This window comes from Sinocyclocheilus anshuiensis, unplaced genomic scaffold, assembly GCF_001515605.1.
Source record: "Sinocyclocheilus anshuiensis isolate Anshui unplaced genomic scaffold, SAMN03320099.WGS_v1.1 scaffold1154, whole genome shotgun sequence".
Taxonomy (NCBI): domain Eukaryota; kingdom Metazoa; phylum Chordata; class Actinopteri; order Cypriniformes; family Cyprinidae; genus Sinocyclocheilus; species Sinocyclocheilus anshuiensis.
In genome coordinates this window covers 2,657,399-2,671,438 of record NW_015542345.1, presented here as the reverse complement: position 1 = coordinate 2,671,438, position 14,040 = coordinate 2,657,399, and the positions used below count along the sequence as shown (strand labels likewise).

The window sequence follows — 14,040 nt, the reverse complement described above, 5'->3', positions numbered from 1 at the left end:
CATATCATTCTAAATGTAATTTCGTGTTTCGTAACTTAAAGGAATAGTTCACCCAAAAATTGTAATTTGCTTAAAATGTACTCGCCCTCAGGCTATCCAAGATGTAGATGAGTTTCTTCATTAGAACAGATTTGGAGAAATTTAGCATTACATCCACTTGCTCACCAATGGATCCTCTGCAGTGAATGGGTGCTATTAGATTGAGAGGCCAAAAACAGCTGATAAAAACATCACAATAATCCTCCAGTAATGCAAGTAATCCACAAACTGCATGTTTGTAATAAATCCATCAAGACAGCTTTAACTTCAAACCATTGCTCTTGGCTAAAATATGAATTCTCTATCCATAATATTACATTCTCCAGTGAAAAGGTTGAAAATATGCATATGTCTCTGCATATGTGATCACTGTTAATAAGTGAAAACAGTCCAAAACAAATATTTTGGTGCGTTTTGATGTGAGAGGACAACAGGGGGTGGACCTTTTCACTAGAGGAAGTGTTATTATGCATTATGGCCTGATATTTTTAGCCAGAAGCAAAAATGCCTTGATGGATTCGTTTCTTACAAACATGCATCTTTCTGCTTCACAAAACATTAATTGATTGACTGGAGTCATGCGGTACTGGAGTAATTACTGATTAACTGTTAACTGTTTGAACTCTCATTCTGACGGCACCCATTCACTACAGAGGATCCATTGGTAATCAAGTAATATAATGCTACCTTTATCCAAATATGTTCTGATAATGAAACAAACTCAACTACATCTCCTAAAAGTCTGTTTTTACAAAATGCATTCTGATAATTTTTCATGAAGCAATGCATTTGAGTTAATAAAATGTGTTATGATAATATACATGCATTCAAAATACAAACTTAAGTGTTGGGCCGTAGTACATATGTGCAGTTATAAATATAGTTAAAAATATATAATAAATTGTTCCCTTCATGATGTTGCTTTGGCACTGACCACCAATCTTTTAATACTGGTTTGTTACCCAGTTGAGTGATTTGTTCACAAACTGGACAGCATATTGCACTGTACAAACATTTTTGCATTCTGTCAGTCAGCAACAATAACGCAATAAGAAGTTTGAATTAGAGATGTTCATTTTAACAGGTTAACCGTTAACCGACCGTAAGAATTTTTGACCGATTAATACAATCAGTTAAACGGTTTAAAAAGTCATTTATTTATTTTTTCAGTAATTTATCAAAATATTTAAAAAGGTTTGCTGCATGGTTAAAATACGCTACCTACGCGTATAAAAAAAATCGTGTTTTTTAGAGAGAAAAAAAAACCATAAGTCGCATTTTATTGTTTCATTCAGAAATGGGCCTAATGCCGACGCGAAATGTTTACAAACACAAGCTAAAACAAATTAATTTAGTATAAAACGAAACTGAAACCAACGTTGGGTCTCTCATTCGACACAAAAGCAAATGTTTCTGTATTCGTGATGTATTTGAATGGCAAATTATTATTTATTATATAGCCTACTTCACTCGCGTTCCAATATCCACATAAAACAAAATGTTTTGCATAACATCGCGGCGGTACGGTGATAACGCTTAACGGCACAGATTTTACTACATATTTAAACTGAGCAGTGCGTTTTTTTTCCATGTTTGACTGCCTGTATTTTATTATGATAATGAACAGGCTGCATTATTGTCAAGGTAGCAATGCTTAACTGTGTGCGCGCATGCGGCGCCGGCGCAATCATTCGAATTTTTTCCTTCTAACAGTGGAAGCAGCTACTCCTTTTAGTCCTAAAGATAATCGGAATTGTAAAAGGTTTGCCTTTATTTGTGTACATTCACAATAAAAACAAATCTTTGTGTCTTTGAAAAATAAGCCTAAAGAAAAATAGGATGCCACTTTCTGTCGTCTGTTTCCTTTCGCACAGCACAAAAATGAACCGAAACTCTGCATACTAGGCTACCTGTTGCACAGTTTTTCTTTCCTTTTGTTAATTTATTAAGTAAAAATATATTTCTCGTATGGGCCTATTTATTCGTTATATACATATATAGCCTAGCTTTATTATGTTTTTCTCTGCTCGCAGAAGAGCTGCAGGTGCGTGATGTGATATGATGACCATGTGAATCCTCATTTTCTGTTGTTTGCTGCTTTTTGCACATGTAAAATGAATCCCCGGGAAACAAATGCTAGTATTTTTAATGGGTCACACACACTTATCCTTTCTAATTTAATTAAATTCTAATTTAAAATAATCTTGTCGGTTAACGAGCGTCGGTTGTCGGTTAGGAAAAATAACTGAAATGAACATCCCTAGTTTGAATATTATTGTCAATATAATATTGTATATATTGTGCCATGGGCTGCAGATTCAGTTGCGGTGCAGTACATCCCCTAAGTGCAGGAAACACTGACAACTGAGCTGGTTATTGTAATGAGAGAAAATTAATTCAGGAAGCAAGTGGTTAAAGATCCATTCCAAAGATCTGGTAGTGAAACCATTAAATTTGCCCACTTGGCATTTGGCAACACACAAGCCTAACTTACATTCTGGCAGTTCTGCAAGTTCTCCAATCATGTTGCATATTCATCTTTGACAGGGCACGTTTCTGAGAACACCAGTGAATGTGCTACTAGTTCCTCAATCTGCATCTGACCATCAGTTAATTGCACTAAATAATAATAATAATAAAGTGGTGCTGAATTAGTTGAGTTTACTATCAGTTTTTCAATATGGGAACCTTACTTACCTTGCATTCCTTCTCTGAAAGCTCATGGCACCATATAGAAAAGCAGCAGACACAATTATACAATTATATCTATATAAATTATATAACGTTAGTTGAATGCAGTTTGCATTTGCAGCTGAAATGTCACGGCTGAGTGTAAAACTGACTTAAAAAAAAAATCACACCTCAGACTTGGACCCAAGTCTGTAAATAACTGACACATCCTGGCTGGTGTAGTACTAAGCAACTCTAGATATCCTGAAATAATCTACATAGATTTCTGTAATCTAGCTCACAGTTTACAGTAAGATTCCTCATCCACATGTATTAAGATTCCAAAACGTTATTTTACACAGAGAAAAATGAAAGACAGTCCGTCATATCAACTGTTTCCCATTATAATGGTGGATTCTTTAGTCTCTTTTAGTGTGTCCTCTCAAACTCTTTGTATGTTGCTCAAATTTCCCTCGCTTGATTCATAAAAAATGGCGGTCTCCAGTGGCTAGCCTGCTAATACATGTATCGCCCAAATATAACGTTCCTCTGAACAAGTAGAAACTGCACAACATTTTTTGACATGCACGACACTATTAAAATCTTCAGAGGACAGCATGTGATATATTTCGGCTCTATTCAGATAGCATGCCAGGATAAGTGTCCCTCACAGATTAGCCAGCAAGCTAGTTTACATATAGCTCTTAAATAATGCAGTAAGCGATGGAAACTTCTTGTAAAGTTTATCGGACGTAAGGAAAAATACAGAAATGCACTATAAATCCGAATCGGTATCCTTGGCAATAAGAAGGGACTGTTTTGAAACACAAACGCTCTATCATACCTTCACTGTCTCCTCAATGGAAGCTGAAGGCTAGCTAATAGCAATGAACACCCGCGGTCAGCGTCTGGGCTGAGACTCCAGGACCCGGATGAACGCGTACAGGACTGACGATGAGGAGGACCTCCCTCTCAGCTTCGGTATGTGATAAGATAAGATGATAAGATAAGATGATAAGATAAGATAAGATAAGATAAGATAAGATGTATGTAATAACTAACTAAATAAATAAATATGTATTCTGAAAAGAAATATGTAATTATTTGAAGAAATATATAAATTATATTATATTATATAAATTATCATTAAATGTTATTTTAATCACCAAAACAATTAGTGCTTTGTACAGTGTAGAATAGCCTATATGGATATTTATGGAAAAGTTCATATTAACTGACTGATTGATTGTGCATTTAGCCTCAAGGGCAACAATAGTAGCCTATGGAAATTGTGAGAAAATTTAGCACAAAATTACATCTTGAGGAAGAAAACAGATCCACATGATCCAGGTAGCTATTTACGTTTTCTGTAACTCATTTAATAATTGTTGAATACATAGTATAGTAAAATGTAATGTTTACTATAATTAGAAATGTATATGTGATATACTATATTAAAATATAATTAGTTGTGATCGATAGTTATTAGAAATATGATACAATTTTAAAAGTGAAGTTGCTGTGTATTCACCAACCACCAGATGGTGCTGTTGAATTGGCTATAAAAAAGTCTTGCTCGAAGTTACAAGCTGCTTATGATGAAAGTATAGATAAGATTCAAGATTTTTTTTTTCAAACACTAATATCTAGACCTAGGCTACTCATCTGGATTAAAAACACTCACTGATTCAACCAATCACCAAACACTGAATTTCACTGAGCAGAGTCATGAACAAAACTGGAATAAAATAGTATTAAACTATAAGTGCCAACAGCCTTGAAAGCAGAGCTAAGATCCAGGAGAAGAGTGTACAGTCTGCCATGTGTCAGTGTAGCTATATAACCATTCAAATAAATATTGAAGGAGATGCAAAAAATAAAATCATCTGCTCATTTTTTTTTTGTTTTTTTGAGAAAAAGATCCACAACTTATAAGACCAATACTTTTTAGCCAGTAGCCTACTGTTATTAAATGATCAGTGTGTGTGAAACTTAATCAGATTGCCAGGGTATATAGTATGTAGGGGCAATAACATGAAGACATTTATATCTATATTCTCTGTAAGAGGATCTTAAAAAGTAGTACATATATATTTACCTCTGTTTTCCACCTGACACATCTTGATCTATGAATCACCAGTATAAATAAAAATACTTGATATTCACCCCAGATAGGCTACTACACAGCATAAATCATCTCTGAAGACAAGTTGTACAAGTATTTTTATTTTCTGTAAAAGCATAGAGTGCCATCCTAAAACAAAATAAACCAGAGATGAACTTCTTCATAGACACAGCAGCATTCTGAAAATAAAGTGTTCTCAAATTATACAAAATAGCACATACCTAAATGCATCTTCATATCTGGCATACCTTTCAATTAGAATATAAAACACCATTTATCACACTCTCTAGTGGATTTATGCATGGAAAAATACTTTCTGACGTAGCAGGACATGAGGCAGGGAAAAGGGCACCCTTTTACGCAACTTCAGTTTGTTTGATGCACTCCTGGTAATAATTATGGCTGCAAGGCAGCTCCAGAACAGGCCGAATGAAAAGATCCAGACACACAAGACAAGACAGAGTCTTATAAAGACTGTTTTGCTTTTCAAACATGCTAAGTACTTTTAAAACTTTGTGTTATCTTTCCTTATTAAAAAACTGGAGTTGGTTGCAGGGCAACACTTTGGCTACTGGAACTACTGCAGGAAACAGAATGATCAGAATTATTATTTGCAGCGCTTGCTGAATCAGATGACCTCCATCGAATTGCTGTTTCTTTCATGAAATTATTATCCACACACGTAAATAAACAGGATTTATTAGTTTAATAAAGAAACTTGCTTAATGAAGGCAAAGTTGAATTAGGATGTTAATAAGACAGTGTGCCAAAGGTAACATTCAGAATGTTCATTTTACAGACTTGAATGAAAATGTAATAAATAAAAAATATGCAGTGCTTTGGAAAATCCACAATAATCTGTCTTCAGGAATCTGACAAGAAAACATTTTGCAGTTCTTCTATTAACATGAATAAATAAACGTACTCTGCTGGCTACATGATACTTACGATACAAAAGACAATGATAACATTTTAGTTGACAAATGAGGTCAGTTTCAACAGTGTTATCTAGTACTAAAACACCACATGACAAACATATTTGTACATATTCCTTCATATTTGTTCTTTTTAAGTTAAAGAAGCAGCTTAGTTATAAATAATGCCAATAAAAGGCAAAAAGCATCCTGCAAAAGCCTGTCTACAGAGCATTATTTTGCTTCATTTTAGCAGGAAATTGTATTGATACATTCTCAGATTATGCTGAGGCCATGCTGAGCTGTTCCTAATGTAAACTGCATTGCATTATGAATGAAAGCATTCAGTTGTCCTCTATTGTACCTTAAATACAAACCTTTTGAAACCTTAAATACAAATTGCAAAGGCAAGAATCAGCAAATCTGTCAATTTGCTTCATTCAGTAAAAACATTAAAGATTATATCTTAAAATGAGATGTTGCACTGTGATATTATTTGGTTTAGTAAATAATGAAGTACATCTACCATTATACTATTCAAACAGTATTATACGACAAAACATATTTTCATGAGAATCCTCAGTTCGTTAGAGCCAAACAAAAGCATAAAAATAAATACATGACATACTTATTAATAAATAGTTTCCTCAGTTAGCTAATAAATATTGTGTATCAAAAATAAACTATTAAGAAAAACCAATTAGAAAAATAGCCTAACAAAACCTTGTGGCACATTCATGTATGGCAGTAATTATTGTTCTCTCAAAAGACAACAAAATACATTTTTTTAATGAGTAGTCAAACAGAAAAAAACAGTAAATCTGTTAGTTTGTGTCTTTCTTTTTCAACTACAAAATTACAGTAGACTCCAGATTTCAGTTTCCCACCATCTTGATCAGGGTACATGGGAACAGTGGCAGGTCAGGTCAAGCTCCTCCATTGCTTTTGTTCTCAAATCATGGAGTACAGGAATCATGACGTCTTTCAGAGTCTTACAGATTAACTGTCCGTTCTCCGAATCTGAGGAAATCTGGATTAGACAAAGATTAGAATCACATAATTAGGATAAATAATCTAAAAAGTACCACAAAACCTTACTAGGAGAAAAAAAACCATCTTGACTTTGTGGCCATGACTTACCCAAGTGAATGCTTTGATTGTACGTTCAAAAAAGGCATTCTCAACCTCTTCTGGTATTTTAAGCAAATGAGCAACACAGTCAAGAATACACAGAAGGGTCTGTTTTTGTCCCTAAACAACATAAAAAGACACACAGATGTTTTAGCGTACACATTATCTATTTAGATGGTGAAAAAAGTCGCATTTGCAATAAAATATACTCCAAAGCAGAGGTTCTCAACCAGGGGGCTGGGGCCCACTAGGGGGAATCTTCCAAAGGAGGCCCAATAAGTCTTGATATTAATTACATTTAATTATATTAACAATCTTTAAGTCATGATGATATGGACGATATGGAGTGGAGTCTCCAGATAGAAGTCTGACACTTTCATCAGAAGGTCCAGTTATGCAATTTTGGATATTAAAAAAACATATACACAAATTATATTGTTCACAATAAGATTTATAACATGCATTTAGAAAATAGAATGAATTTTGATTTATTTTTTTCACTATACACATTGTTTCAAAGTAGCTTTATAGAAAATCATGATGTTAATGTTGAAAATATCTTAATATCTTTATGCCTTATAGTCGCATTTAGCAGATGAGTACTAGGTGATAATACAGTTTAAATTTTGTGATGATACAAGCAATCAAATAGTTGAGATATGCTAAAGAGTATATATAGCTAGTATATACTATGCATGTATACTGTATTGGGAAAGGATAAAGTTACAGATAAAATTTGGCATACCAACTTTAAATAAAGAGGTGTACGATAATAGTTACATTTTGCAACAACAAAATCATGCAGTTGAGATTTGCTATACAGTACATGTCGCTTTATGTGCGTGTACTGTATGGAAGCAAAAAAAAGTTGGATATAATATATATATTCAACTTCATATATTGAGCTGTTTGATAAGGCAGTTTAGATTTCATGCCAATTTGAATTAAAATGCAAAAAGAAGTACAACGGATGTACAAATGAGCTTCCATAGGAGGGCTTTCGAATAATGTCTTGAACAAAGAGGGAGGCCTTTGATTCAAAAAGGTGGAGAACCTGCTATAAAGATATTTTCTCATGTGGTTTGATACCTTGTCCAGTGAATTCAGAGCATGTTGGGGATTGAATCTGTTTCCAGCCAAAGTCTCCACATCCTCTTTTGTGATGATTGGCTCCTTGAGTTGTTCTAGCCAAGACCACATGAGCGTGGAGAGCACCACAGGATCTCTCTCGGTGCACAACCTCTCCCATGCACCTTCACGGGAGTTCAGCTCTGTCTGAGAGGCAATAGACATCGCAGAAACAACTGAAAGTGAATATCTGAGGTTGTGTTATAGAAGAACAGGATATGGAATTGAAGTTCTGAGACTCAATTCGTCCAAAAATCTTGTAGTATTGCTCCTACCTGCCACATTGAGACTGTGTTCCTGAGGTCATCTCCATCGATGTCCATCGTCAGAGCTTTGGCCACAAACAGTCGACGAGTCTCAGGTGGGAGTTCACTTTGAAGCGTCAGCGTAGGAACATCTGTCAACTGTTGTGTGACATCAGAGGTTGTGTTTTCATTAGGGCTGGGGTGACTTTTGCCACCTTGACGCATTGAAAACATGCTGTCACTGGTCCTCCCTAAAAACCCATAAGACATGCTGCGCTTTGCCTCCTTCAGAGGTACCCGTTTTATGGAGACAGGAGAGCAGGATGCTTGGCCTTCAACTTTTTTGGATTGTACCAGGGAGCTACAGGAACCAGTTAAAGAGCCATGTTTGGGACTGCTGTTGATTTCGGATGTCAACGGGGATGGCAGAAGGTCAGGGGTTTGTGTAGCTAATCTGCTCTGCGACCCATAAACCTCTGTAAAGTTTAACCCAGATTTGCAGCCAAGAGCATTCTGGGGACTCTGTAGTACCTGCACCGTGGAATCCAGTTTGTGCAAGGCGGAGTCGCTATAGCTAAAGCATTTCCTCAAGATGAGCTGAGACTTGTAGGTATTGTCTACCGTCGGCCATCTCCAAAGCACATCAAATTCCTGGTCGCTACAGAGTGGCCGGTCATGAGGTGGATCACACTGGCTTTCTTTAAGAAGCAAGCTGGGTTGGTCGGGAGAGTGAGGTGAGGATATGGGAATTCCTTTCCCCCTCATCTCCTTCCCTAACTGCTTTAGGGCTTGCAGCGAGACAGTCTTCTCCACTTCCTCTGTGAGGTCCGGGATGTCCAACACCTCCTCTTCCACCGTTTGCCGGTTCTCTGCTATGTCCAGTAGGAGCCTGCAGACCAGGTGTACGATCTTTGGCACGTTCTTCATGAGACGTGCTTCATAGCCGTGCAGCAGGTGCCGCTGACGAGTCAGGTACTGAGACAACGTGACCATGTGAGCTTTGGGCTCGGCACACGGGAATACACTCCGCAGTGGCACAAGGAACTGGGCGACCTCTCGCACACACAACAGTTGGCCACGAGTCTGAATGGAATTTGGACGTTTAGCTCTAACAAACAAAATGGCCTGATCTGCACTCATCCGGGATGTGAATACTAAGAAGCATGCTATTAAGACACCTAGGAAAAGACAAATGTGCATCAAGGGTAGGTAATAATCAGATAAATGTATAAGGATTGAAGCAAATCTATTGCAGTTAGATTAATCACAGCAAAATTTTCAAGAGAATCTAGATACTGACCTGTTCTGCCAAGTCCAGCATGGCAGTGGATAGCCATTTTCCCCTCTTGCATGGCAAATGACATCACCTTCACCATGTCAAGGATAGTAGTCAAGGATGCCACGCCATAGTCCTTCCAGCCAAAGTTATAAAAATAAACTGGAAAAAGTAAAATGTATGTCTCTTAAGATGAAACAAAGAAGCCACTAAAAAAGTGCAATTCAAAAAATTCAGTTCAAACAACACATTTTTTTGTTAGCTATTTGCTTTTAGCACATTTATGTCCCAAAGGTTGTAAACAGATTTTAAGATTTCTTTATATAGTCTTACCCTTGTCCAAAACCCAGATTTTCAATCTTAAACTATTAATATTAATCATAAACATGTCTTATTACATGTTTAAAACAATGATAATCAAAGAGTGAAATTAACCATTTCAATATTTGTGTGAAAATGTTATAAATTATATATGTTATTACTACACTGGACAATTTTGAAAATGTTTATTTTCCCCTTCTAAAGTTAGTGCACTTGCTTTTTTCAAAAAGACAACCAAGTTATCACTTGTAAACACAATTTTTATTTTGTGCCATTTCCAATCACACACTGTTTCGATCTAAAGTTATGAATTAAACTTATGCGCAAAATTGGAATATCGCATAAAACATTTGCGAATAAAGCACCGTTTCCATCCAGTGAGTTAAAGAGAACAAAATTGTCACTTCCTGATTAACTTGCGCTAAATATCATGAAGAAAAACTAAATTTGCTGCAGGAGAGGAGAAGATCAGTTATCCTGAGATTGGTATATAATATTTTTTGTATACAATTTTATATTTTTAATGATTGTAATTTTAACAATATTATTAATATTACAAGCTTCAGAGTGCGCAGACGAAACGCGTTCATGTTATCTTATTTTTGGAGCCTGCTGTTTAGGAACGCAGTTCTGGGAGTTAATTATAATGAAGCACTTTGGCGAGACTTTGCGCAAGCATTTTAGAATTAGCATTAGAACTAGCATTTCAGATGCTGTGAAATGAGATTGGTCTGTTGGTTGGTCCAGCTTTATGCTGTCCCATCGCAAAGTCACATGTCTTTTTTTATGCACATTAAGGAATTTATTCAGTAAAAGTGTTTCTATCGTAGTTTATGCACATGTTTTCTTACCAGATAAGAAACTTATCCTCCTTAGATGAGCGCAGAAGTTTTTTATGCGCATTTTTAGAATTGATGTGCATCTTGGCGTTTCCATCCAGCGTTTTTTATGCGATATCCCAAAATGCGCATAAAAATAGGTGGATGGAAACATAGCTACTGTAATTCTGTCAAATTATGCAAAAAATAATTAAAGGTAAGTTTTTAAAAAACAACTTTTATTTAGGCTACATTAAATGTTGGCTATGAAAACAACCTTTGCAAGACAAATGAGATATTTTATTTTTATATTTAAGGAGATATATATGTAATTTCCACCATCATCATTTTAATTCCAGAATGCTAAACACAAAACATAATTTGTGATGAGGTGGAAATGACACTGTGGTGGGAATTCACCAAAGTCCAAAGGGCCAATAACTGAAGAAACTGAAGAACACAGACAAAATGTTGTCTATTTTTTATTTAAAACCATACTCTGTCCTTTCTGGATAACTGGGAATATGAATTATATAACACAGAGGATCTCTCATCAGTGCTGACTCTTCCTTAATTTGAGAGACGTTTCATGCATGTTTCGACATGCTGTGCTCTTTGGAAATTGTGCCTTACATATTTTCCCAGAAGGTGCTGTCTATATAAGCACACCACCACTCTCAGGAGATCTTGTTAAGGGCTGCCAATCCCCCTAAGCCTCAAAACCTGAATGGAAGCTGAACAACACCTGCAAGCACGACCACTTCATGTATAGAAAGCAAATAATGTATAAAAGGTTCTTTAGCTTGTCCAACACACTGACAATTTAATGTGATAACGGTAAGGATTTAGTAAGGATTTATCCCAGCCTGATTCCCCTGACTACTGAGATAGGAAGAGGTGCATGTTTGTGTGCATGTGTGATCTACTCACTCCCCGCCTCCATGAAAACCTCTGGGCGATAGGTGAAACCGCTCTCTGGCTCCAGAGTGCTGCCGCAGCTGGCATGTTCCCCTGGACGCTGCAGGTTGATTATTGTCTTTAAGCCACACCTAGAAGGTAGTAAGATTAAGCATAAGCAAAGCCTTTCATGGTGCATCTTGGGAATCAGTTATTGGTAGCTTGCCACTGAGTACAACATACGCATGAAACTGTTCGATGACGTTGAATTTTTCAATGATTTCAGTTGAAGGTCTTGCCATGGCTAACAGATTATCAGTTATCCTGTGAACAGAGTATGAATTAGATATCAACAAAATATCTCACTCAATAACATTAATACAAATATTATAAAATAAGACAAAAAGGAAAACAAATGGTTAATGTGCAAACGAGCAATTGTATTTATTTATTGGCGTATCAGTATCAGGCAATATTCATGGGAATAAAATAAAATAAAGTAAAATAAAATAAAAATAATAAATAAATAGATAGATAAAATGAATGAATTAATGAATTAATGAATTAAATGTTATGGACTGACCATGGATGGACAAGCAGTTTGGAGATGGATGAAAAAAAAAATCGTCCAAAATAAAAGTTTTTGTTTACATAATATATGTGTGTGTACTGTGCATATTTATTATGTATATATAAAAGACACACACATACAGTATATATATATTGAAAATATTTACATGTATTTTCATGTATATATTTACAGTATATTCATATATTTTATATTATATATAAATATATTTCATATATAAACATAGCATATTTTTCTGAAATATATACTGAACATGCATGTGTGTGTATTTATATATACATAATACATATAAACAGTACACACACAGAATATATATATATATATATATATATAATTATTTTATTTTTTTCCCCATATCAGTATCAAAGGCAATAATCATGGAAAATATGTCCATCTATCTAGGATGGACAAGCGGTTTGGAGAACAGATGGAAAATAATTTTTGTTTGTTTGCCATAATAGTATCAGAAGCTATCTTCATGAAAAATAAAGTTAAAATAAAATGTGTTTGACCGGTCATACATCCAGGACAGACTAGCATTTTTTTGGAGAATTAAATTAATAGTCTTTTTACATTTTTTCTTGCTCTTAACTAACAATATATCTGAGTTTTGAATTGTTTAGGACTAGTACAATGAATCAATGTTGACTCTGCTAAATATTTGACATGTTCATTTCAAACAACGCACACTGTTTGAGAAGAGAGCGAGAAGACAGCTTACCAGGAGGAGTACAGTCCTTTGATGGCTTGTTCTTTGTCGCTCCAGCGAGAGGGGTTTTCGTATTTGCACGCTCGACCACCACATGCCATGGAGCACTGCATATGTCCTGGGATGACATGCCTCAAAGTCTCGCCCACCTTGGTGTACTTTGCAGTGGGTACTCTGACATTCACTATAGAGACAGATGAAGAAAAATAAGGATTCAGAATTCAGTCCTCAGACTAAATAGCTCCAACTTAAACTTAAAGATGACACATTACATCCACAGTCTGTGATGTCAGTCTGTGCCTCGGACATGCTAAGTGCCACAATGACCCTTTGCGAAGAAGAAGTCAAGACTTCCACAGCTGAGCTGCGCCTCTTCCTCAGGATCTTCAGCAAGGTCTCTGAAGCCGAGTGCCGGTGCGTCTTTCGAAAACCCATGAAGATCTCGTCTACCAGGGAAGAGCAAGCCCGTCTCCTGTCTCCCGTCTAAAGTACCGATGACACTACATTTAGCACAGCCTGAACAAACCAAGCGCTGACCCCAGAGCAGTGAATCATCGCTACACAATCACCGCGCTGCACAAAAGAGGCATGAGAGACTGATACAATCCAACTGGTTCATCAGTTGCACTTGAAGGGGGTCTCCATGGTGACCAAGTCCGAAATCAGTGGGAGGCTGTGCAGAAGCTTGTGTGTGTTGTCGCAGGTAGAAGAGAAACAGGATGATGTGTCTTATGGAAATGATAAAGACAGCTCTGGTTGCGTAACCCTGCATGCATTTCAACATAATAACACTTGAATTACACCTTTCCAACTAATGTATTCCATCTGCTATGCCGAATACAAAGATTTTATGTAACTCGGAGCACAAAAACTGAATACTACATAAAAGAAAAGTGGTTTCCTCATACGTCAATCGACTCAACATCTGAAGAGGCTTAGGAAAGTTTTTGTTACCATGGCTATTAGAGTGTCCTTTCTCACCTAGCCTACTTGAATTCAGAAGAAATTAAAAGGAGATACATTATCTCTGTACTTAGTGGGGCTAATTGATATGGAATGAGTCATTTCAAATTGATTTGGAAAAAAGATTACAAAAGATTTTGAAATGTCTGCACAAGTCTAGATAAGTTAATGTGGTCATATTATTACCCTTAATGGAAAGATGAAAGTATGCACAA

At 36.0% G+C, this 14,040-nt stretch overlaps 1 protein-coding gene across 1 annotated transcript in view; it reads right to left on the bottom strand.

Annotated features, from left to right (window-relative positions):
• Window positions 1-6,336: 6,336 nt before the first annotated feature.
• LOC107691336 (protein tyrosine phosphatase domain-containing protein 1-like) overlaps window positions 6,337-14,040 on the bottom strand; it is a 15,661-nt gene continuing 7,957 nt past the window's right edge. The window contains exons 3-10 of the mRNA XM_016489890.1: window positions 12,875-13,046; window positions 11,808-11,888; window positions 11,598-11,716; window positions 9,553-9,690; window positions 8,283-9,430; window positions 7,969-8,154; window positions 6,889-6,999; window positions 6,337-6,778 (exon numbers count right to left, since the gene is read on the bottom strand). Coding sequence (XP_016345376.1) covers window positions 6,644-6,778; window positions 6,889-6,999; window positions 7,969-8,154; window positions 8,283-9,430; window positions 9,553-9,690; window positions 11,598-11,716; window positions 11,808-11,888; window positions 12,875-13,046 — 2,090 coding nt within the window. The 3' untranslated portion in view covers window positions 6,337-6,643. The remainder of the gene's footprint in view (window positions 6,779-6,888; window positions 7,000-7,968; window positions 8,155-8,282; window positions 9,431-9,552; window positions 9,691-11,597; window positions 11,717-11,807; window positions 11,889-12,874; window positions 13,047-14,040) is intronic.